General features: G+C 44.9%; 1 protein-coding gene and 1 long non-coding RNA gene across 2 annotated transcripts; both read right to left on the bottom strand.

Moving 5' to 3' along the window:
• Positions 1-12,126: 12,126 nt before the first annotated feature.
• Positions 12,127-20,906, bottom strand: LOC106149526. The gene is made up of 3 exons (XR_001235771.1): positions 20,829-20,906; positions 20,036-20,037; positions 12,127-12,258 (listed from the first exon to the last, which is right to left on the bottom strand). It is a non-coding gene; the product is annotated as an uncharacterized LOC106149526 (long non-coding RNA).
• A 548-nt stretch (positions 20,907-21,454) lies between these two features.
• Arl14 (ADP-ribosylation factor-like 14) lies at positions 21,455-22,477 on the bottom strand. Its single transcript, XM_005393124.2, has one exon. It carries the CDS (start codon positions 22,310-22,312, stop codon positions 21,746-21,748), a length of 567 nt encoding a protein of 188 aa, XP_005393181.1. The 5' UTR covers positions 22,313-22,477; the 3' UTR covers positions 21,455-21,745.
• Positions 22,478-23,131: the final 654 nt, after the last annotated feature.

Below are 23,131 nucleotides of genomic sequence, written 5' to 3'. Positions count from 1 at the left end.
TCTATATTAGTCAGCTTTCTATCGCTGGGACAAAATATCTAATATCAACAATGAACGGAAGAAACTTACTTTGGTTCATAATTTAAGAAGTTTCAGTTCGTGGTAAGATACCTCCATGGCAGAAAGGCATGGTGGGGGAAAGCTTCTCAACTCATGGCTGGGAGAGAGCAGGGAAAGAGCCTGAGAGCAAGGGTTCAGGGACCAGATATAGTCCCCAAAGTCACGCCCCCACGGCCCATTTCCTCTAAATAGGACCATCCCTGATATCCCATTCAACTATGAACTCAAGGGGTTAACTCGTTCACAAAGTTACTACCCTCACAATACAATCACTTCCCTGGGAACCTTGCTCTAGTCAAGTTGGCAATCAGGATTAACTGGTGCATATCCTCTCATTACCATCCTTTACATTCCCTTTTTCTCTCACATGGATTCTTTTCCTTCTTCTAATAGTCTCCCTTCTACTTTCACGTCATCTTCTTTTTTGATACCGCATATGGGGTAAAATATACAGTATTTACATTTCTGAGTGTGGCTTATGTTATTCAATATTATGGTCACTAATTTTATTCATTTTCCTAATGAAATAATTTTGCTCTTCTTTATGGCTGAATAATACTTTGTTGTGTACATATACATTTACTTTACCATTTTTTCTGTTGATAAACATCTAGGATGGTTCCATAGGTTGGCTATTGTGAATGGTGGGCAATAAAGAGATATGCAGATATAATTGCTGTTGAATTCTTTTCTACCATTAGCAGAGATAATAGCTGTCACATTTATTACATATTAGCTGTAAGACAATATCTGGGTTGCCTTAATGTTTACATCAGAATTGATGGGTTCTTCCCTAGGAATAAGGGTGGTACATAGCTGCTTCTTATGGTATATTAGTATCTAATTTGTAGGAGTTTCAGTTGATGTTAACAGGATCACATAATTGTCACTATTTTTCTGTAAGCACTAAGTTTGCCTTTGTGACAACAACCCTAGAGTACATTCCCAGAGAACTTGGTTCCTGGACTAAGTATACTCCATCCTCCTTTCCCAAAAGGGACTGTGGCGAAGGGTTATACCGAGCCACACCCAAAGTACAACAGTGAAAAGCAAGAGCTCTCCATACCAGCAACAAAGGCTTTAGACAACAAGCACCCACAAACTCACTGAGAGGGCAATTAGGGAAACAGTACCCTTCACAATAGCACCAAGAAGAATGAAGCACTTAGGAATTAACCTAACCAAGGAACTGAAAGACCTGTACAATGAAGATTATAGTACTCTGAAATGGAGATTGAACAGGATATCAGAAAATGGAAAGATATCCCCTGTTCCTGCATAGGACAAGCCAATATAGTCAAAATCGCCATACTTCCAAAACTGTTATATAAATTTAATGCAATCCTAATCAAAATACCAATAACATTCTTCACAAAACTGGAAAAAGCAACCTTAAAGATTCGCATGGAACCAGAGGAGACTCAGAGTAGCAAAAGCAATTCTGGGAGCGTCACAATCCCAGACTTCAAGTTTTACTATACAGCTACAGTGATACAAACAAAAAAAAAAGCATGGAATTGGCCAAAAAAATAAAAAACAAACTTGTGGATCAATGGAACAGAATAGAGGATAAAGAACTCCAGGTGCATTCAGCTATGTTATTTTTGACAAAGGAGACAAATCCCTTCGCTGGAGGAAAAATGGCCCATTTAACAAATGGTGCTGGGAAAGCCGGCTATCTACATGCTGAAGAGTAAACCAGGACCCCTCTCTCCCACCATGCACTAAACTAAAATCAAAATGGGTTAAAGATCTAAACACTAGAACAGAAACAATCAACTGGAAGACAAAATAGGTACAACTCTTGAAGACAGGTTTAGCAAAGACTTTCTGAATAAAACCCCAGTTGCACAAGAAATAATACCAAGAAGGGGCTGAGGATTTAGCTCAGCAGTGCAGCGCCTGCCTGGCAAGTGCAAGGTCATGAGTTCAGTTCATGGTACCAGAAAAAATATTTTTTAAAAGATAAAAAAAAAGAAATAATACCAAGAATTAACAAATAGTATCATATCAAATTTTAAAAAGTTTCTGCACAGCAAAGGAAATTCCCAATAGAGTAAAGTGATAACCTGAAGAATGGGAAAGATATTTTGCCAGCTGCTCCTCAGACAAAGGAATAATATCTAGAATGACAAAGAGCCAAAAAAATTAGGCCTTCCCAAATTTAAAGACCCAATCAAAAATGGGCATCTGAAAGGAATACACTTCTGAGATGGAGAAATATAAATGGCCGGTAAATACATGAAAAATGTTCAACATCACTGGTCATTCAAGAAATGCAAATTAAAACAGCACTGAGATTCCATCTCATCCCAGAAAGAATGGGTATCAGTAGAAAATCAACCAATAACAAATGCTGGTGAGACTGTGGGAAGAAAGGAACTTCTTTGTTGATGGGGTGTAAATTGATACAATCACTATGGGAATCAGTATGGAGGTTTCTCAAAAATCTAAAAGTAGAAATTCCATCTGGCCCTGCTATTTCATTTCTAGGTATCGGGCCGGGGATATAGCTCAGCGGCATAGGCGCCTGCCTGGCAAGCGCAAGGTCCTGAGTTCAATTCCCGGTACCCAACCCCCAGCCTCACCCTCCGCGAAAAGAAATCAGCGGACTCAGGTTAGATGTAAATGTGCACGGCCTTGAGCAATACATATCAAGAATGGAAACTTCCAAATTTGGAAAATATTCGAAACTTTGCCGGCGATATAGCTCAGCGGTAGAAGCGCCTGCCTGGCAAGCTCAAGGTCCCCAGTTCGATTCCCGGGACCAAAAAACAAACAAAATAAACCTGTCCTCATTTCTAGGTATCTTCCCAAAAGAATTAAAGTCGTCATACCACAATGATATATGCATACCCAAGTTTATAGCTGCACCATTCATAACAGCTAAATCTTAGAAATCGGCCTATATGTCCATCAAGAGATGAACAAATTAAAAATGTGGTATTTATACATAATGCAGTAGTACTGTGCCATAAAAAGGGATAAACTTAAGTCATTTGTAGGAAAATGGATGCACTTTGAGACCATAAGTGAAATAACACAGACACACAAGTGTAAATATTGCCTGGTTTTCCCTATATGAAAAACTCAATATATGGGTAAAGTACAAAATAAAAGACAGATAATAGGAAAAAAGATCTTTGCCAGGCATGGTGGTGCATGCTTATAATCCCAGCACTCAGGAGGCTGAGGCAGGAGGATCACTGAGAGTTCAAGTTCAGCCTAGGCTACAAAATGAGCTCAAGGCCAGCCTGAACTGCATAATTACACCCTATCTCAAAAAGACAAAAAAAAAAAAGTAAAAAAGAGAAAGAAAAAAAAGTATTGTAATCCAGTGCAGACAATGTACTGTATCTAAAATTGTACCTTGACTTAGTACAATTGTCTTACATATTTTATATGTTCTTTGTTCTATTAGTCTGGTTTTCAATCTGTGTATATGATAACTAACTTTATAAGGTCTTATAAGAGAAATAAATGGGTCTGATGCTGGAAAAATAAAAGGGGTGGAGGGAATGGGAAAAGAAGGGAGTCGAAATTGCTGTGTGTGAGTACCAATCCCCTATCATCATGTTCTGCAAACATGTAGCAATAAATTCAAAAGAAAAAGAGTAAGATGGCCGCAGCTACAGCATTTGTGTCCTCTACTCTATTTCGATTCTCTACACCTCTATTTTCATGCTGGTACCATGTCGTTTCCGTTACTATGGGTCTGTAGTATGTTTTTAAATCTGACATTACGGGGCTGAGGATGTAACTCAGTGGCACAGTGCCTGCCTGGCAAGCACAAGGTCCTGAGTTCAATTCCCAGTACCAAAGAAAAAAATCTGCTATTGTCATACTTCACCCCATTCCCCTCTTTGCTCAGGATTGCTCTGGCTATGCTGGGTCTTCTGTGTTTCCATATAAATTTTACCATTTTTTTTGTTCTGTAAAGAATAACTGATATTCTGATGGGGAGTGCATTGAATCCGTAGACCACTTTTAGTAACATAGACATTTGAACAATATTCATTCTGCCAATCCATGAACACAGGAAGTCTTTTTTATTCACTTTCCTCGCAATGTTTTTAATCTTCATTATAGAGGTCTTCCACCTCCGTGGTAAGGTTGGGTCCTAGGCTTTTATTTGAAGGTACTACAGATGGAATTGTGTTCCTGATTTCTTTCTCAGCTACTTAATAGTAAATAACTGAACTGCTAAAAGTTCTAAGGAATTTAGAGGGAATTATCAGCCTAAAACCATTTTTCTAGATAGATAATGATCAAAACAATTTTTAAAAAGGACTGCTAGCATCTTTGAAAAGAAAATCTTTGATAGTATCCTTGGGAATAACGCACAGAAAATATTTTTTAAATCACTTTTCTTACCCGGAGTATTTTTTTACATAAAATAATCCAATATAGTTTATTAACATGTCTCATGAAGCACTTGTTTTAATGTGTTAATCCTTTTGTTTTGACAAATAACCACTTAATTTAAATGGTAAAGCCTTAAATAGGGGATTGATAACCCACAAGTCATTATGTGTTCTATTAGCTGAGAATACAGTGACGAGCTGCATACATTAGGACTTTTCTCTCTGAATTGAAGTGCTTTAATTTTAATTTTAATTGGAGGTGTGGAGATGTACAATAAACAAATACGTCTTGTATCAAAATGAGTGTGGTGGGACCTGAATAGCACCACCACTTGTTGGCGGCAGTGGCGGCCTGTGTGCGGCCCGCCCCTCCCCAGGACCTGTCAGCTCCATCTCAAGGATCACGCATCCCTGCACGGAAGTACTGGGCTGTGCCTGCATCCTTGGGCGGACAGAGAGCTGAGGCCAGGTTCACCCACGGCTCCTCCGAGAGTGAGCTTAACTTGGGCCAGAGCTGCTTCTGCTTCAAGGAACTGGAAGGCTGGAAGGCCTGTGACAACCTTATGGAGGAATATAAAAAGCATCCGCTCCGTTGTGCGTTTCTTTCTGTTAAGGAGCAGTCTGAAGAATTAACCACTGATAGATCTTTAAAACCTGACAAAGAAAGAGCCAAGACCAAAACTGCGGAAGAAACCAAGAGCAAACAAAAAGAACTTGAAGAACCTGCAGAGAAGTCCGACACGCCAGGGACAGCCGGCTGCTTCGGAAAGAGCCCTGGCCATGCTCGCCCGACCCCGTGTCCAAGGCATGCTTCCGCTACCACCAACCTTCCCGAACCTTGGGAAAGGAGAACACCAAAACTTGAAATCAGGTATTAACTGACTCTCACTTCCTCTTCAGGTTGGTAGCGGAGGCTCTCCTGCCTGTGCAGCCGGAGGAGCTCCTCCTCTGTGGTAGCCTTCGCCGGTAGGAGAGGGTGAGCAGGACAGTGTCCCTATGCTGCGGGCAGTGAAAGGCCGAGGCGCGGAATTTCCAGTCTGAACACTTTCGGGACTCTGTAAAGCCCTTGGTAGTGTGCATTCGGTCTTCTGATAATTCTCCTGTCTCCCTAATGGCAAAGGCATAAGTTAATTTTAAGAACTGATCACACCTCTGTGGAAATTTAAAATTTTAGATGATGAACAAGAAAGGGAAGGGGAAGTAAGAAGAATCGAGGTGTGTTTTGTGCATGGACCAACTCCCCACGATGAACATGGTCACTATGCACTGCACACATGGACTCAGGAAAGTTTTTAAAAACCAAAAACTACATGCATCTTTTTGAACGTGTTTCAATAAATCGTTAACATTTAAATAAATAAGTAAACAAACAAGCTGAGACGTGGTGTGCTGGGCCACTTCTAACCTCGAAGGTTATAATCTCTCCAGGAGGGGCAGGCTGTTGACTCTCTCGTCAAATGACAAGTCAAGTGAAACGAAGATAGCTCCTGAATTGAGCAGTTAATTGCAAGGCATACCAAAGCAGAACAGACAAAAATAAACAATGTGGGCAAAGATAAGTTAAAAAAAAAAAAAAAAAAGAGTGAAGCACAGACGTCAGCAATGCACCAAATACTGCACGCATGGGAAAAACTTGTCCGCATGGCCTGGGAGGTAACACTGTCCCTCCAAGGTAACACTCCGGAGGGCTGGGATGAAGAAACGCACCGAGGGGCTGGGGGTTTAGCTCAGCGGCACAGCGCCTGGCTGGCAAGCGCAACGTCGTGAGTTCAATTCCCGGGACCGGAAAAAAAAAGAAGGCACCGAAAGGGAACCTCAGGAGGCCAACGCCGTCTCAGCTCACAGAGGGTGGAGTCGCCGCAGAAACTTCTCAGTGGCAGTCTGAAGGCTGCTGCTTACGGTTCCAGCAGCGGATTATCCCCCGTGTGTCTCCAGAAATGTGGCTTAGCTTCCGGATGTCAAAACTGGAAAGAAAAGTCCTAGACACGAACCACAGTATTTGTGTATCGGTGCACGGTTGTCAAGGTGGCTATCAGCAGCCATTTGGTTCATTTCCAGCTTTTATTATGGCCGCTCAAAAGGGAGTGAGTGCCGCCCAAGCATACGCACGTGAATCCTAATTAAATGCCAGTTGACCCCGATGCAAAAGAACCCTAACAGCAAGACAGGTAGCACAACAGGCGGGCAGTGTAGATAGTGGCAGCAGGCAACGCAGCCACGCGTGGCTTCCCACTGAGCGCGCCTTGCTGGCCCTCCGTCCTGGGGGGCAGCACGGAGGCCGTGCACGCACACGGCAGGGCTCCTCGCGGACCGAAAGGCCGCTACGCGGCGCAGGAGCCCTAAGGAAGGAACACGGGTGGGTGCAGGACGCAGGCGAAGGACGCCCCGGGCAGAGGCTTCTGCGGCGCGGCGGGGAGGCAGCGGCCGCCGAGGCTGCAGCGCGAGCACAGCGAGCGCCCAGGAGGTCCGCGGCGCCGCCCGGGAGCACAGCCTGAAACCTCCAAGCGAGTGTTTAAGGGAGCGGCGCTCTCTAACTCACCGCGGCCTCTGAGCACCCTGGAAGCCGCGGAGAACGGAGCGCGGGGCGTGGAAGGCAAAGAAGTCAGGAGGCCGTCGGGAGCCCCCGGGGGATCCCAGGCTCAGCCCAAAGCGGTGCTCGAGAACCGGGACAAAAGACGCGCCCAGTTCGGGAGCTGAGTTCAAAGATCTCGCTGATCAGGAAGTGCAAATGCATTTCAGAAAGCGCTGCCTTTCTCCGCGGCTCCTACCTTCCGCGCTTTAATGCGTTACTGGCCCCTTCATGAATGAGTGTCTTGACGACGGTTCGCTTTACATTTGCGCATCTGCAGACCTGCGCCTGCACCCTCCTCAAAGGACCCGGAACCGACGGAAGGTGTGGACGCTACAGGCAGCACGTGCGCGCAAACCCTCGCAGGTCCGGGCCGCAGGTCACGCTGCGACCGCCTCGCCCGTCCCGCGGGCCGGCATCGGCAACACCGGGCAGCCACCCAGTGCCCAGCGCGGGCCCCCAGCGCCGCGGCGGGACCCGGAGCTCCAGACCCAGATCCGCGCCTTGGAGACTGCCGGAGCCGCTGCGCGTGGCGGCGCGCGCCAGTAACCCCGGCACCGGGGAGGCTGAGGCAGGAGAACGGCCTCGAGTTCTAGGCGGCACCGTGTCAAAATCAGAGAGACACACAGCAGAGGACTACTGCTTCCGTCACACTAATCCCAGGAACGCGCCTAGGTTCCCGCGCGCTTCTGTTCCTCCAGCCAACCAGCTTGCGGATCGCGGGTGACGTAGCACGCCGCGTAGGCCAGCAGCCGTGACGTCAGTGCTCCGCGCGGCACGAGAGCGCTTCCGGGACGTCAGCGCTCGCGGCGGCCGTGGGGCTGTGACGTCACTGCGGCGCACGGCCCTGCGGGGCGGGGCGCCTCCATTGCTGGGGTCGCGCCCCGGGTCCCGCCCTGGGTGGTGGGTGACACTCTTTTTATGGCGAACCAGGCCCTTCGCCCAAATTATTCCCGGCCTTATTTATTTACCTGTTTGTGAGACAGGGTCTTACTAAAGTGTTGGATGCCCCGGGCGGGCGCGGTGCGATCTCCCTGCCTCGGCCTCCCGGATGCTGGGAAGATGGCGTGCGGGGCCGGCCTGGCCGCTGGGCCAAGGCCGTGGCCGGGGCAGGGGTTTACACCCGAGTGTGCGGCAGGACTGGGGCCTGCGTCTTAAATCTTTCTGCGAAGGGTCGCGCAGGCTCCCGGGTGAAGCCCGAAGAACATCCCGAGGCGCCGCTGGCATGGCCCGGGGACCGCGCGGGCAGGGCGGCGCTGCGGGCGGGTCTCACCGCGCAGAGGGACCGAGCGCCGCCCCGCCCGCCTGCGCCTCGCGGCCGCCCTTTGCTTCCTTTCCCCTCCGGGACAGCCTCGCCGTAGCCCCGCGTGCTCCCGAGTCACCGGGCCCCGGGGGGTGGCAGGCCCGAGCTTCTCGCGTGCTCCCCGCTCCGCCACCTGCTCGTCTTTTACGTTTGTTAGCGCCCTTCCTGCCCTCGTCCAGGCCGAAAACGCGGGGTCAGACTGCTCCGTCACCCCTGCGCGTCTGCTGTCTCCGGTGTGTCCCTGCTCTCTGGTTCCCCTGGGAAGTCCCAGCGAACGACTCAATCCCTCAAGTTACTCTTTCGTTCAACTAACATTAGCAGTGCTTATTGATCGCTTAGCTCACCAAAGAGTTCCAACTTTGCCAGTTGCCAGCACATGGTGGGAATGTGCTGGCCCTTGACGAATCAAGCGCTTGGAAGCGACCCCACCGCTCACCTCCCTATTTATTTATTTGTTTGTTTGTTTGTTTATTATTTTATTTGGAGACAAGATCTCACTAAGTGGTCCAGGCTGGCCTCGGACTTGCAGCAATCCTCCTGCCTCAGCCTCCTGAGTGCTGGGATTACAGATGTACTCCGACAAGCCCGGCTCTCTCCTTACTTTTAGGCACAGCACGTAGGTGCTACTCTGAGGTGCTACCTTCCTGCCCGGCACCAGGCCGCCTTGGAAATGCCTGCAGCTTGACCAGCCTGTGCGCCTGAAAGTTGGACGACCCTGTATTGACCATGAGCGACATGTACTGTGGGAACGAGAAACTTTCTTATTAGGCGATGAGACTTCGGGGCCGTTGGTTCCGCAGCGTAGCTCGGCTTCTTCTGACACTGAGAGGCCTTCCTGAACTTTCGCCTATGCCGTAGATGTGACCTAGGGTGCTGCTGCCCGTGTTTGCATGCCTTGCTTTACTTCCCTGTGTTTGCTAATTACCTCCTGCCCCGTTCTAGTAACTCTAAGAAATCTCACAACAGTCCTCACCATGTGTTTCAGTGACAGTCTTCCTCCAGCGCTGCAGACTCGGGGGCTTCGCCATGAGGTCAAGCATACTTCAGTATTTACTAAGTGAATGATGGTTTATTATATCCCTCAAAGGTCACTAAAAATGAAGTCGGTTCTGGGTATCAGTTTCTGTGGCTACCGAAACACCTGACAAAGTGAATGGGTTAAAACAGCATAAAAGTACCGTCTTGAAAGTGTCTGCAAGGTTTCATTTTCCTTTGGTGGGTTCTAAGGGAAAATCTATTTCTGTGCGTCTGCTGGTCTCCGGAGGCTGCCCACAGTTCTTGGTTCAGGGCCCGCATGTCTTATCTTCAAAGCCGCGCTGTTGCAGCTCTCTGGTCTTTCCCAGATTTAGCTCCCAAGTCTGAACACGAGAGTCTCTGATTTTAAAGATCAATATAAATAGATTGAGCTCACCTGGAAAATCCAGGGTACTCTCCTCATCTAAACACCCTTAATCTCTTTCATGTTACCATCTAAAGTAACATATTCATAGCTTAAGGGTGAGAATATGGAATCTTGCGGGTAGGGCCTTTTTTGTTTTTTTTTGTTTGTTTGTTTGTTTTGTTTTTGAGACAAGGGCTCACTGTGTAGCCCAGGGCCGGCCTCGAACTCATGGTGATCCACCTGCCTGGGCCTCTTGAGTGCTGGAATCACAGGCATGTGCTGCTGCAGCTGCTGTGGGCCATTATTCTGCCTGCCACATTCCAGAGTGTTTTCTTCTCTTTCTAGCTTACCATTTACTCCTCAACGTCAAGCAAATGAAGACTTCTCTGACGAGCATCTGGGCTGTCCCAGAAGTATGGCAACCGTGTGATTTATTGTCCAAATTGAGGCACCTTTGAGAGTAAATGAGTGCTATTAATATTTACACCAGGAAGCTGGGCGTGGTGGTGCATGCCTGTAATCCCAGCATGCGGGAGGCTGAGGCAGGAGGATCACTGAGAGTTCAAGACCAGCCTGGGCTACAAAGTGAGCTCACGGTGAGCCTGAACTGCATAGCAGACTCTGTCTCAAAAAGACAAAAAAAAAAAAAAAAAAAAATTTACACCAGGCCATGTATACACTGGACTAACCAGAGACGGCAGATGAAACGGGTATTTGACCTGTGGAGGGTTTGGAGGTTCAAATAATGATACTGCACGTGAAGGCCCCAGAAGTAGCCTCAGAAGCAGTTTCTCTCTGACCTCCCGTTCTGTGTCCTGCTTTCTCTGCTCCCCAGGTACAAGCCATAGAGTTGGAGTTTCCCTTCCCAGTGTGAGTGTGGAAACGGGAGCCCCTCTTCCCCAAAGCGAGCCAAAAGGCCTAAAAAGATTGCTGTTATTTTCCCCCTTCTCTGTCTTCGAGCTGATCATCACAAAGTCCTCTGACTTACCCTGTCTAACAGGAGATAGAGAACGTCACTCTTGCCCTGCACGCAGGAGGAAGGAAGCTGCACAGGGAGGCCAAAACAAGCGGGACAGACAGGTTCTGCTAGGTTTCCCCACTCAGACTGCTAGTGTTAGGTCACTTTTTTCCAACCGTAGTTCCACACAGCTGTTCACGCTTCATGGAACCTAATCCTGAAAGTGGGTATTTCACCTGGGTCTTTGGGTGTGCTACTTGAAGGCCCCGTGTGTGTGTGTGTGTGTGTGTGTGTGTGTGTGTGTGTGTGTGTGTGTGTACTGGGAATTGAACCCAGAAGCCTTCACACTCAACTACATCCCAGCCCTTGTTTATTTTTGTTTGTTTATTGAGATAGGATCTCCTTTACTTGCCTGGTTGGGTTCGAACTTTGTATCCGCCTGCCTCCACCTCCCAGAGTGCTTTGATTACCAGCATGCGCCGCCATGCCCGGCCAGGCTGGCACGGCATGTGAAACTGGGGTTATGTGAACTCATTCTCCTCCTCTCTTGGTACCGTCACTGTGTATAAAGGGTATCGGCCCTGGCCCTTTACGATAGCAGGAAAAGCATCACCCCACTTTCAACCCCATAAAACCCTACTGTGAGTTGGTGAACCCACATTACTATGGACTTCTCCCCTCTACCCTGATCTCTTAGAGACGTATTAAGGAAAGGTGTTAGGAGCCATTACTTTCCTCAGAAAACCTATACTTCAGTTCAGCCTGAAGATGGGATACTTTCTCTGGTATTATAGGCTAAACAGGATCTTTTACTCCTTGCTTTTAACCCCATGTAAACAGTATAAAACTTATATTAGGAGCACCTCTTGTGATCTATATTGCAGTATTAACTCCTAGCTCTGCACTTGCCTTTTGCATTTATGATGAGGCCTGCTTTAGCAAGGAGTTCCGTGTAACAAAAACTGAGAAGAATTTGAAGTGAGGAAACTAGAGACATGGCTCAGGTTGGATTTGCAAATGGTGATTCTCAGCTTTGGGGAGAGAAGAAAAATATATCAAACTAAGACTCCATAGCTTTTCCCTTTCCCAGTTTGCAGTGGCAAACTAGTAGCTTTTCAGTTCTGCCCTTTACACTGCTGTAAAGAGATTCCCTTTATATTTGCAGTGAGTATTTCTGGGCTCATTAAAAGTATGGCTGTACTGTAGGTTTTCGTTTTCATTTACTCAGTGTTATAATCCTTACCATCTGCATTCATGTACTTGTCTATTCATTTTGGCGTACTAAAATTGTCTCTGATTTGGGCACTCAGAGTCCCTGTTAGATGTCCCTGTAACCTTTGGATCCAGCTCCTTCGTCTTCGTTCTCTGGCACGAAAAGATATTTCAGACTTACCTTACACTTCACCTGCCCTAGATCCGAACCGCCATTCCTTCAAGGAGCTGTGGCTCCTTTCAGGAAGAACAACCCTGAGAAACCCAGCCATGGGACTTCGGCTTCCTCGCCCTCGCTGACTGTCCGCGCTCCCGGCCCTCGCGGGTCCCCTTTGACATGGTCCCTTCGCCCGCTTTTGTTTGGCTGGGTACTGTTTCACTCCAAGAATACACCTTTTTAAAAAGTCAGTCCTCGGTGGAGAAAAATTTAGGTTATTCCCAGTAGTTCTCTTTTACAAATAATACCACAACAAATAACCCTGCATGTGTGCTGCTTCGGGTCTGTGGCCGGGTATCTTCAGGGGAATGCCCGTAAGTCGGATTGTTAGATGAGAGAGCAACTTTGTTCAGTTCTGCCAGATTCTCCTCCACAGGGACAGGAAGAGTACCTCTGCAAGACTGGCGTGCCTACAGTTTACAACTGTACAGTTTACAACTGTAGGTGACTACAGTTTACAATAATGTGTTTTATACTTGAAAACCACCAAGAGAATAGATTTTAAGTGCTCTCACCACAAAAAATGCTGAATATGTGAAGTAACACATATGTAAATTAGCTCAACTTAGCCATTCCATTATGTATACGTTTTTCAAAAACATTTTGTATGTATCATAAATATGTGCAATTTTTATTTACCAGTTACAGAGTTAATTTTGAATGACAAATTGACTATATGTTTGAAGGAAATAAAGACTACAGAAATGCAGGAAAATGCTACTGTTGTGTTTTCTAAACTTTCTTGTTGAATATCCATTCTGTTCCTTAGAGTCTTGTACAGAGTTATAGAGAAAGCGTCTGGTAATGTGAAATATGCCACAACTTAAGAGAGAATTAAATCTTCAGAGAGGTTCAGTATAGAATTCTCACCAAACAACTGACAGTAAGAACTTGATTATATACAAAAACCATGATAAGTGGTTTTTCTAAGTTTAGGTGGCTGTGTGGCTTTGAATCTCAGATTGCATTAGGTAAGGATTAAATTGTGTGTGTATAATATATATATATATATATCTCAGTACATATAGGCATTATGGTTTTAGTTTTGGTTTTTCTTAATTAAACTTGGTTACAGTGCCTCCTGGTGTCCATACATTGCAATATTTCTGGCTTTTAAAAGGATTTCTTATTCAGAATCTCATTTGAAATGACAGCTCTATGTCCTTGTTCACTCATGATTTATATAGGATTAAGCAGCTCTTTTAAATAATGTTTCCTATTCCTGCATATAAAAATAACACAGGCTTATTGTACAAAATTTATAAAATACAACTGTGGAAAATTCTAGTCATCTATAATGCAACTACACAAATATTTTGTATATTAAACATTTTCTGTGTAAGTTTACATATATATCTATAAATACATGGCTTTTTACAGATTGGGATCAATGTGTTTTTTACATAAGATTAAATTTTAGAATAAATGTAAAATGTATCTTTCACTTTAAGACAAGAGCAGAAATGAAACCATGTAGCAAGAGAGGTTATCCTGTGGTGAATAGAAGGTGGTGTCTTGTCGCAATTGCTCCTCTCCCTTTTTCAAGCACACGCACGGAGCTTGAGTGAAAAAAATACTTAAAGTGAAAGGAAACCCAAAATGTAGAAATACAAGACCGCTTTATGTATAACTTACAGAGGGATGAAGGAACCTCAGTTTGTTGTGCTGGGGATACTTTTTTTCTTAATGCCATGATGAAATTCTTTATTTTAAAGTTATTTCTATGGCCTTTTGTGCAAGAAAGAAGGGAAGTAGCATATAATTATATGTATTTACTTTTTGCAAAGATAAAGAAGGGATAAACAAACTAGTAGAAACAGCTGCATGCTGGGGTAGGTGGCATGGCTAAGGATGTGAGCAAGATTCCTCTGAATATTCCTTTTGTATAGTTTTCACTTTTGAGGCATATAAATATTCTGCAAACTCAAAAATATTAAATGGGGCCGGGAATATAGCTCAGAGGCATAAGCGCCTGCCTGGCAAGTGCAAGGTCCTGAGCTCAATTCTCGGTACCCAAAAAAAAAAATTAAAATGAAGCCAGATGTGGCAGTGCCCGCCTGCCATACCAGCGGTCTGTGGGACGAGGTGAGAGGATGGCAAGGTCGAACCCAGCTTGGGCAACTGAGCAACTTCCTGAGAACTTGCCCCCCAAAAAGTGTGGTGTGTAGTTCAGTGTGAAGGCTGTGGGTTCAATGCCCAGTAACACACACACACACACACATACACACACACACACACACATACCCCTTAATACTAATTCGGAAAAGGTAGAGTCAAACCTTAAAATACAAATAGTTAAAGGTTCAATCTAAAATCAACAGCATATTTATAAAAATCAAACACACACAAATCACTTCATGTAACTTTTGAACATATCACTCGGAATAAGAACAGAAAGAATTTGAATTTGACATCTTGAACTTTTTTGAGTGGCTTTATTACAGGTGGTGGTATTGGCATCGTGATTCTGAAAATGCCTTGTTACACCGTAGAATAGGGCAGAAGAATAAATGTACTGATGCTTTTTGGAACCATGATTCTTTGTAGAAGAGTGATACAAATAAGAAATGGGGAAGACAAGGAAAAACCTCATGGTGCACATTGAATTTGGAGGTATCAGTGTTTTTTAAATATATCTTTTTCTTGCATTTTCTAGCCCCCCATTTCCTATAAGCAGTGACACCTCAATAACAATGAGCAGAGTTTGATTTCCTAACTCCATGAGCCAATAAATGGGAGAAATGTTTAATTTCAGGTTTGAAGCACCCAGGTTGGGAAAGTACATGGTAAACTTGGAAGAAAAGGTCACTGGTCCCTGCAAACAAGGAAGTGCCTCAAAGACTGATGGGACCATGTCAGTAAGACATGTAACTAGCTTAAAGGGGCCTCTCCTGGGAAAATCTGGGGCAGTCTGAGCATCAGTAAGATTGGTAAAAGAAATGGGCCTTGCATGGAGGTACTTGCCTGTAATCCCAGCTCTCGGGGAGGCTGAGGCAAGAGGATCACAAGTTCTGATTCAGCCTGGGCAATGTACAGACTTCGTGAGATCCTGTCTCAAAATAAAAACCTGTGAAGAGGATTTGGGATGTAGCTCAGAGTGAGGGCCCTGGGCTCACCCAGTACAATAATAATAACAATAATAGTAATAATAGAAATGACAGTGTTGGTCAGAATATGAATTCCTGGACACTGACCTCACTGAGACCCTGATTAATCCGTGTAGATGGGGACTGACAATCTACTTTCCTAAGCAATTTACAGGCAACGCCGGTGATTCTCATCCGTGGGCCTCAGTTAAATCAATGGGCCTCCCTGCTTCATTAGAGCAGTGCACTTTAAAGCTTTGACTTTATGTATGAGTTTATAATAACAGAGAAAGAGAGAGAAATTATGCAGAAGGCATATGAAAGAAACATCTCGTATTTATAGAAGAATACCACCTAGCAAATGTACAAGGAATAGCAGATTTAGAAAAAATAATTATTTAGCAGTTCCTGGAGTTATTACATCCCATTGACGGATGCTAAAACTTATTAAGTGAAAGGTTTTGGTGAAACCTGGTATTCACTAGATCTCAAAATATATTTATCATTTCAGATTACAGTACTCAGGCTGGGCATGGTAGCGCACGCCTGTAATCCCAGCACTCGGGAGGCTGAGGCAGGAGTTGGGAGTTTGAGCCCAGCCTGGGCTACAAAGTGAGCTCAAGGCCAGCCTGAACTGCATAGCGAGACCCTGCCTCAAAAAGACAAAAAAAAATTTATAGTGCTCATTAAGGACAAAAGAAAATGTTTATTTTTTACCATGGGAAGTCTAATGGGCACTATCATACTGGCAGTGATCAAATTTAGTGTCATCAATAATAGGACAAACTAACACTCTGATTCCTGAGTGGATACGGTGGGAAATACAGTATCATTTGTCAAATGTTCTTGCCAAAAATATTTAACCAGAATCTAATAAAGACATAGACAGATCAAGACTATGGGACATTCTATAAAATATCTGTCTCGGACTTTTCAAAAAGTTTTTTGAGAAACAAGAAAAGGTAGAGAAAATATTCTAAACTAAAAGTGACATAATCAAATTCAACAGATTTTCAATCAGACAAATTCTATAGGTGATAATTTTCGGGAACAATTATTACAGACAGTTAAATAATGTGCCTGAATTTTACATGTTATAATGGTACTGTGGTTACATAAGAGAATGCTGCTCCTAGGGAGACACAAGATGAGGAGTTTAGCTAGAAAGTATCAGGATGATTGTAACTCCCTGGGGTGGGAGGAGACAGAAGTTGAGACCCCCCCCCCCGCAAAAAAATGGCCAAATTATACTGTTGGTGAATTTAAATGAAAATTATATCTGTGTTAATTTTTCTCTTCACTTTTCTGAGCACTTGAAATTTTTCCAACTAAAATGTTGAGGAAAAATTAAATTCCGTTCCGTGCCTGTTCTGCAGTGAGTCGGATGAGGGTGCAGGGTGGGCACATGGAGAGTAAGGTGGGGTCTGTGAGCAGAAGAGGCTGGAGAAGGCGGAGTCCGGGTGCAGCACACGGGCGGAGAGCACGAGCCGGTGAACCACCTGGCTGGACCACCTGGCGGTGCTTGTTCTAGCAACATAAAGTCTACTGACAACATAATAAAGGTTCATTTCCTGGCCAAGTCATGATTACAGTTGAGAGAGCTGACTCAGAGAGGTGATCTGCCCAGAAGCCAAACAGGTAACAAACCGGAATTCCACCCCAGTGCTGATCCCAAAGCCTGGGTTCCTTATGCCCACTGTCCTGAGTGGAGGGCCTTGCCCACGGTATTCTGAGACTTGAATGAGAGCGTAGCAGCTCCCAGTCTACCGTTCTTTTTACTCGCCACTGTTGGACCCATTTTCCTTCCCAGGAAGCCCCCTGGGGCCCTGACAAGACCTCACTTTGGGGTTCATACCATTGCTTCACTTGTTCTCTGTGTGCCTTTTAAAATACCTGTTATGTCCTACGCACAATCCCAGGGTACAACAGACACAAGACACACTGAGTCACTGCGCCCTTGCTGCTCACCTTCTAGGGAAGAAAGCAGACAGTAAAAAGTGTGTCCACGAACAAGAGGTAGAAAGTAGCAGAGACCAGGAAGTCCATTCAGAGGAGTCAGGGAGCACCTCTCTGCTTACTGGGTTGGAGATCTGAAAGATCTGAATGAAGGCCTGCGGGAAATGTACTCTAAACTGGGAGAGCCCCATGGAGGGGGCCTATATGAGCTCGCAGCGATAAGGGGTATGGGGGAGGTGTGGCTGGGGCGGGGACAGGAGGCAGACACCAGGAGGCCGGTGACGACAATGGGGAGGGTTGCAGGGGAATAACCTGCCAGATTCTCATCTTAGAAAGACCTCTTGGCAAAATTCTGGTGAGGAATGCAGTCACCCAAACAGAAATCGCAGTGGTGGGGATGAGATGTGGTTAGGAGCTGTGTTTTGAAGGAAGACCTGAGGCCGTCTGCTGATCGGTGTGGGATCTAGAGGAAAAAGGAAGCTGTCTTCTAGGTTAGAGGCCCAGGGAACACCCGGCTCACAGTTCCACGTGGCTGATAGAAACAAAGAGATTCAGTGGTAAAATCTGTACACGCCACGTTACTGCTAAAGTCATTCTGTGATCATGTTTATGTGTATGTCTTTTCCTGGCAACCAGAGGTCTCAGTTTGGTAACTGTTTATTCAGCTTCTTTACATGCTTAAAATAGGGTTGATCATATTTGTTGGTTGTTAGTATTTGATAGGCTGAGGTAATATTCATGACAACATCATTCATACAGTTGTCATCTAATAACCATATTTTATATCTGTGGGGCACTTTCAAGATAAAATGTACTTTCTGGCTTAAAGTAATTACAGTCACCACTATGGTAAAGATCTGGTGGACGGGAATCCCTCTGATGTTATTAGATTGTGTTATGTTAAAACAGTCCTTAGCAGGACCAAAGGAGAAGTCACTCTGTCTGTCTCAGTCTCTGCCTTTGCCTGCTAAAGACAGAGCTCATGCAAACTAGAGCAGACCAATTTTGAGGTCTGCAGACTCCAGGGGGCGCTAGGTCTTGGGTTTCCCCCACATCCTGCACACACTGCCATGATCAGTCAGCCTCGAGGACTTAGAGCCACCTGCAGGGATCTAGCCCAGCATCTTCTCCATCTAAACCTCCTGACCTGCCTTGGTTAGGTGAACGGTCACTGCTGCTGTTTTATCTATTAGTCATTCTTTTTTATTTTTTTCCCTGTAGGATTGTTTTCACCTATAATATTTAGAGAATCAGAAATGTTTTAGTGATAGTTACCTTTCAGAATATTTAATTGAAGCTTATCTTTTCCTCAAAAAGTTCAGATTCACTTTTTAAATCTTTAACCAAGAAATATTTCAGAGCCAGACACGGTGGTACACGGCTGTGATCCCAGCACTTGGGAGGCTGAGGCAGAGGATCACAGTTCAAGCCCAGCCTGGGCAGTTTAGCAACTTAAGGAAATCTTTTCTCAAAAAGAGAGAGAGACAGAGACAGAGACAGAGGAGACAGAGATAGGGTGTAGCTCACTGACCTGGAATCCTCAGAGGAGAGACAGACAGAGACACAGACAGAGACAGAGAGAGAAGAGACCGAGGCTGAGCCCGATGGACTTACGTGTGCTGAACAGGAGAGAGAAGCATGTTAAGGAGACTAGGAGGAAAGGCCAAAGAAAAGAAAGACTAGCAAAAATTAGCCTAAGGAAGAAAGCAAGTGACTGATGGGAAAAAATAGGGCAGATCCTAGGGAAAAAGCATTACAGTATTCATGTTCTGAGAGAATATCAGCAAAGATTTTAAAGAACAGCTGCTACATGGGAAACAACTCTGAAATGGCAGGAAAATGCTGCTTTATAAAACTTGTTCAACATTAAGAATGTATCTTCCTGCCACGCATCCCAAGGGAATCCAGTATTTTCAATATTTTTCCAGACTGTTTTCTTTGAGTTTTACAACATGTTAGAACTGGGCAACAAGGCCCCAGCAACACAAATTACCAAACACTCAGGAACACTAGAAGATGTTTTCTTTTTTCTTTTTGTCTTTTTGAGAACAGGGTCTCAGTACGCAGTTCAGGCTGGCCTTGAGCTCACTTTGTAGCCCAAGCTGGTTTTGAACTAGCAACAATCCTCCTGCCTCAGTCTCCGGGGTGCTGGGATTATAGGCATGTACCACCACACCCAGCTGGCATTTTCTATTAAACATTTCCTATAGAAATAAATTAGTAATGTTTAACTTGAAGGTTACTAGGAAGATTCAATTTTTTTAAAATAAGGAAATTATACGGGAACATGCGTATTTGAGGTTGTAATTATTTTGGTAAACTTAGGAAAAATTCTGCTATGAACATTCAGCACTACCTCCCCTACCGACAGATCTTCCCAAAGTCAGAATCTCTTTTTGCCACGATATATATGTATCTTATGTCTGTTACTGCACTTATGATAAATAATTTTTTGTCTAGCTTATTTTTTTTATTAAGAACTTAGTTATTATGAAAGTAATCTATGTTGGCATGGTTTTTTTTTTCTTTTTTTGGCGGTGCTGAGAATCAAATTCCAGGGTCTGAAACATGCTAGGTGAAATTCTCTATCACTGAGCAATAACCTCTGCTCTGCATCTATTTTTATTTGTGTGTTGGAAGCTCAGTGAAGACAGAGATCGTAGCTTGTCTATAAAACAGTATTGCTGGATGTGATGACACGACTGTAATCCCAGTATTTGGGAGGCTGAGAGGCTGAGGAGGCTGAGGCAGGAGGATCCCTACAAGTTTGAAGCCAGCCTAGGATGCATAGTGTGTTCAAGTCTAGTCTGAACTGCATAGCAAGACTCAAAAAAACAAACAAAAAATCAACAAAAAAGCAGTATTGTGGCAATTAGTAGCACAGGCCTTGTCGTCAGACACACCTAAGTTTGAATCTTGGCTCTGGCACTCCTCATTTACCGTAAAAAGTAGTTTTCTTGGGGTTGTAAATTAACCTTGTTTAGTCTCGATATCATGTCTGTAAAATGCAGGCAGCAATACCCATTTTGTTTGTTTTTTGCTTTTTTTTCCAGTACCAGGAATTGAATTCACGACCTTGCACTTGCCAGGCAGGCACTGTGCTGCTGAGATAAATCCCCAGCCCCAGCAATGCCTATTTTGTCGGGGCATTTGTGGACGCTAAATGCAAAGATGTGCGAAGGCATTTAGCCCCACGCTCGGCATACACAAGTTTCCAACCAGTGGTGACTATTACCTGTGTGTCTGTTATTTGCACCTTGCCGTGTAGCAGGAAGGAAGCCCTAGATCTTTGCTGAACAGAGCGTGGCTCAGAACAGAAGGGGAAACACTGAGAGCAATCCGGCACAGCACCCCTGACTTACTGTACCTTTATTCTCCTCTGGTCTTAAGATTTGGGGTCCAAGGGGCTGCTACAGAGGCTGGAGGCCTGCTTCCAGCCCACCCACCCTTGTAGGAGCGGGGTAGAAAGTGTGTTAGTACCAGGCCCTCCCTAGAAGTTCTGAGCCTCTGGTGGGAATTCCAATTCTATCTTCAGTGTCTTTGCTGGGGATATAGCTCAGTGGCACAATTGCCTGCCTAGCAAGCGCAAGGTCCTGAGTTTGATTCCCAGTACCAAAAAAAGTTTGGGTACACCTTCAGTCTCTTTGCCTCCTCCTGTCCTCTAGTCCCAATGCCTCTGGAGAGTCTCCTGCAGATAAGAGCTCTAAGTGACTAACCTGTACCTTAACAGGGTTTCTGGGAGGTAGGAACCATCGTAGACACCATCTCCAGCAAGAAGCACTTCCTGTTCCTGGTCAAAGACTCTCCTGCAGTAAACACAGCACTTACTGTTCTACTGGAGCTACCAGCTTTATGTTTCTCTCCCTTGTGGACTGCTAGGTGTCAGCAAGCAAAGTCTGGGTTTGTTCCTGTTTACTCAGTAAGATGAGCTACACATGTCCCTATGCAAAGTTGAATTCCACTGACGCAGGTGTGGGAGCTGCAGCCTAGAGCTAAGCCCTAAACTCAGATCTTGCTCCTATTCCAAGGGAGGACCTGATTCCCAGAACTTTAAATTACATACTTCTGCTTGCCACAGCCCCTGGGCAATTAGCCTGAGGTACACAGTTTAAGTCTGGATAATTCTTAGAACCCGGGAATAGATTTCAAAGGGATGAGGTTTGTTTAGGGAACAAGGATTTACAAAATATTAACAACAAATTTTTTCTCTGCATATAATTAAAGTTCACTTTTCACACCATTCAGCTATTCCACTGGAGCACGGTAGAAATTCAATATCTGTAGTAGCTGGAGACAATCCAAAAGAATTCTAACTCTATTAGCAAACAGCTTATTTAAACTTTAGTAGTCAGATAAAATTAGTAAATAATTTATTTGTTCCAAATATTACTATTCTGGATCATTCAACATATTAAAATTTTGCAAAATACAATAAAACCTTCTCAGTGATCATTACCCCAGGCTTTGTAAAGCTCTCAGCTAACAACAGGCATTTGCTAGAGTTGTTCAGCTGCAATTAGGTGAAATAAGATCTGAAGAAAGTTTACCAACTCTGTTACTTGCTTTTCGCACTCGCCAGGGAAAAGAGTTACCGTATCGTCATCAGCGTCTCTTTTAAGGCTTGGACCTTTCCACAGCCTCATTTCTGCTGGACGAATGCTAACGTATCTCTTGATTTCATGTGGCTTTTCACAAACCCTGTTAGTTTCCTGAATCCTTCAGTCAGCCCGTCGCCCGTGAGGGCACAGCAGGGCTGCACATACCAGTTCCGGTCACTGCAGAGCTTTTTCACTTTGAACATCCTGGTAATGTCTTCGGCCGTCAGAGCTCCAGGCACGTCTTGCTTGTTAGCTAATATGACGATAGGCACATTTTTAATATGCTCATTCTTCAGAATGTGCTTAAATTCTCTCCTGGAGACATCCAGTCGCTGCTGGTCTGTGCTGTCCACAACGTACACCAGCCCATCCGTGTTCTCACAGTAGTAGCTCCAGGCAGCTCTCATTTTGTCCTGTCCTCCGACATCCCAGACAGTGAGCGAGAAACTGCTGTCCAGCTGGATCATCTCCACATTGAAACCTATTGTCGGGATGGTTGTAACATCCTTAGCAAGCTTCAGTCTATAAAGGAGAGTAGACTTCCCGGCGGAGTCAAGTCCCAGGAGAAGAATATGGGCTTGCTTGGTTTTAGAGCTCAGCAGACCCATTTTAGGCTCTTTGTTCTTTGAAGATCTTTTCTTCCGGCTAGAGACAAAGGGTCCTTTCTGGATCTTGCGTGAAAATATTTGGGAGAACAGAAGAAAGCGAGTGCTTCATGCTGTGAGATAGCCTGAGCAGGAGCCTGTGTACATTTATATTGCAGCTTATCAACTTGATTATAAGCAAACAGTATTTTATTTGCAGTCCCAGCCAATCCTGAGGAATCTGTGGTATAACCAGCCAATGTCAGAATGGCTCAAAGGGGACATTCTTTGTGAGTGAGTAGGATTAGGAGTGGCCTGCCTGGCTGAGGGTGCAACTTAATTCTCTTCTAGATGCTAAAAATGAGGAGAAAATCAAAGGCTCAGGTGTCCCAGGAATACGGCTTGGCAGCAGAATGAAAACACTTTTCATTTTAACTCGAGTAACTTTAGACTCTTTTGTAGAACTTCTGTAGTTATTGACTATTTGTCTTCTCCCGGTTGTAAATAAGTAACCATGCTCCTTATATTGTAAAGAGAGCTTATCGCCCACTCCCTCCGCAGTATCTTACGCACTTTCCCTTTGCCCAGATTACTCAGGAGGAAACGTGAAACCACCCACGCGCAGCCGAACCTTCCCCTCACATCAGAGCATCACTTCTTGAATCACCCAAGCTGACTATTTATTCACAGAGCCAAATTTATAGAGGGAAATTTTTAACAGAAGCATCTGTGAGTTAAGCAGGCGGTCTGAAGACGGCAAATTGAATGCATGTGCGTATTCTCCTTTCCAGGGCTTTCACTAAATGATGGTGAAGGAACAGAAGAAGCGCGGAAATCCACAGC

The sequence above is a fragment of the Chinchilla lanigera genome, unplaced genomic scaffold (assembly GCF_000276665.1).
Source record: "Chinchilla lanigera isolate Chin_1 unplaced genomic scaffold, ChiLan1.0 scaffold00047, whole genome shotgun sequence".
Classification (NCBI taxonomy): Eukaryota; Metazoa; Chordata; class Mammalia; order Rodentia; family Chinchillidae; genus Chinchilla; species Chinchilla lanigera.
Note: the sequence above shows the minus strand (reverse complement) of the source record. Positions and strands in the feature narration are given on the sequence as shown.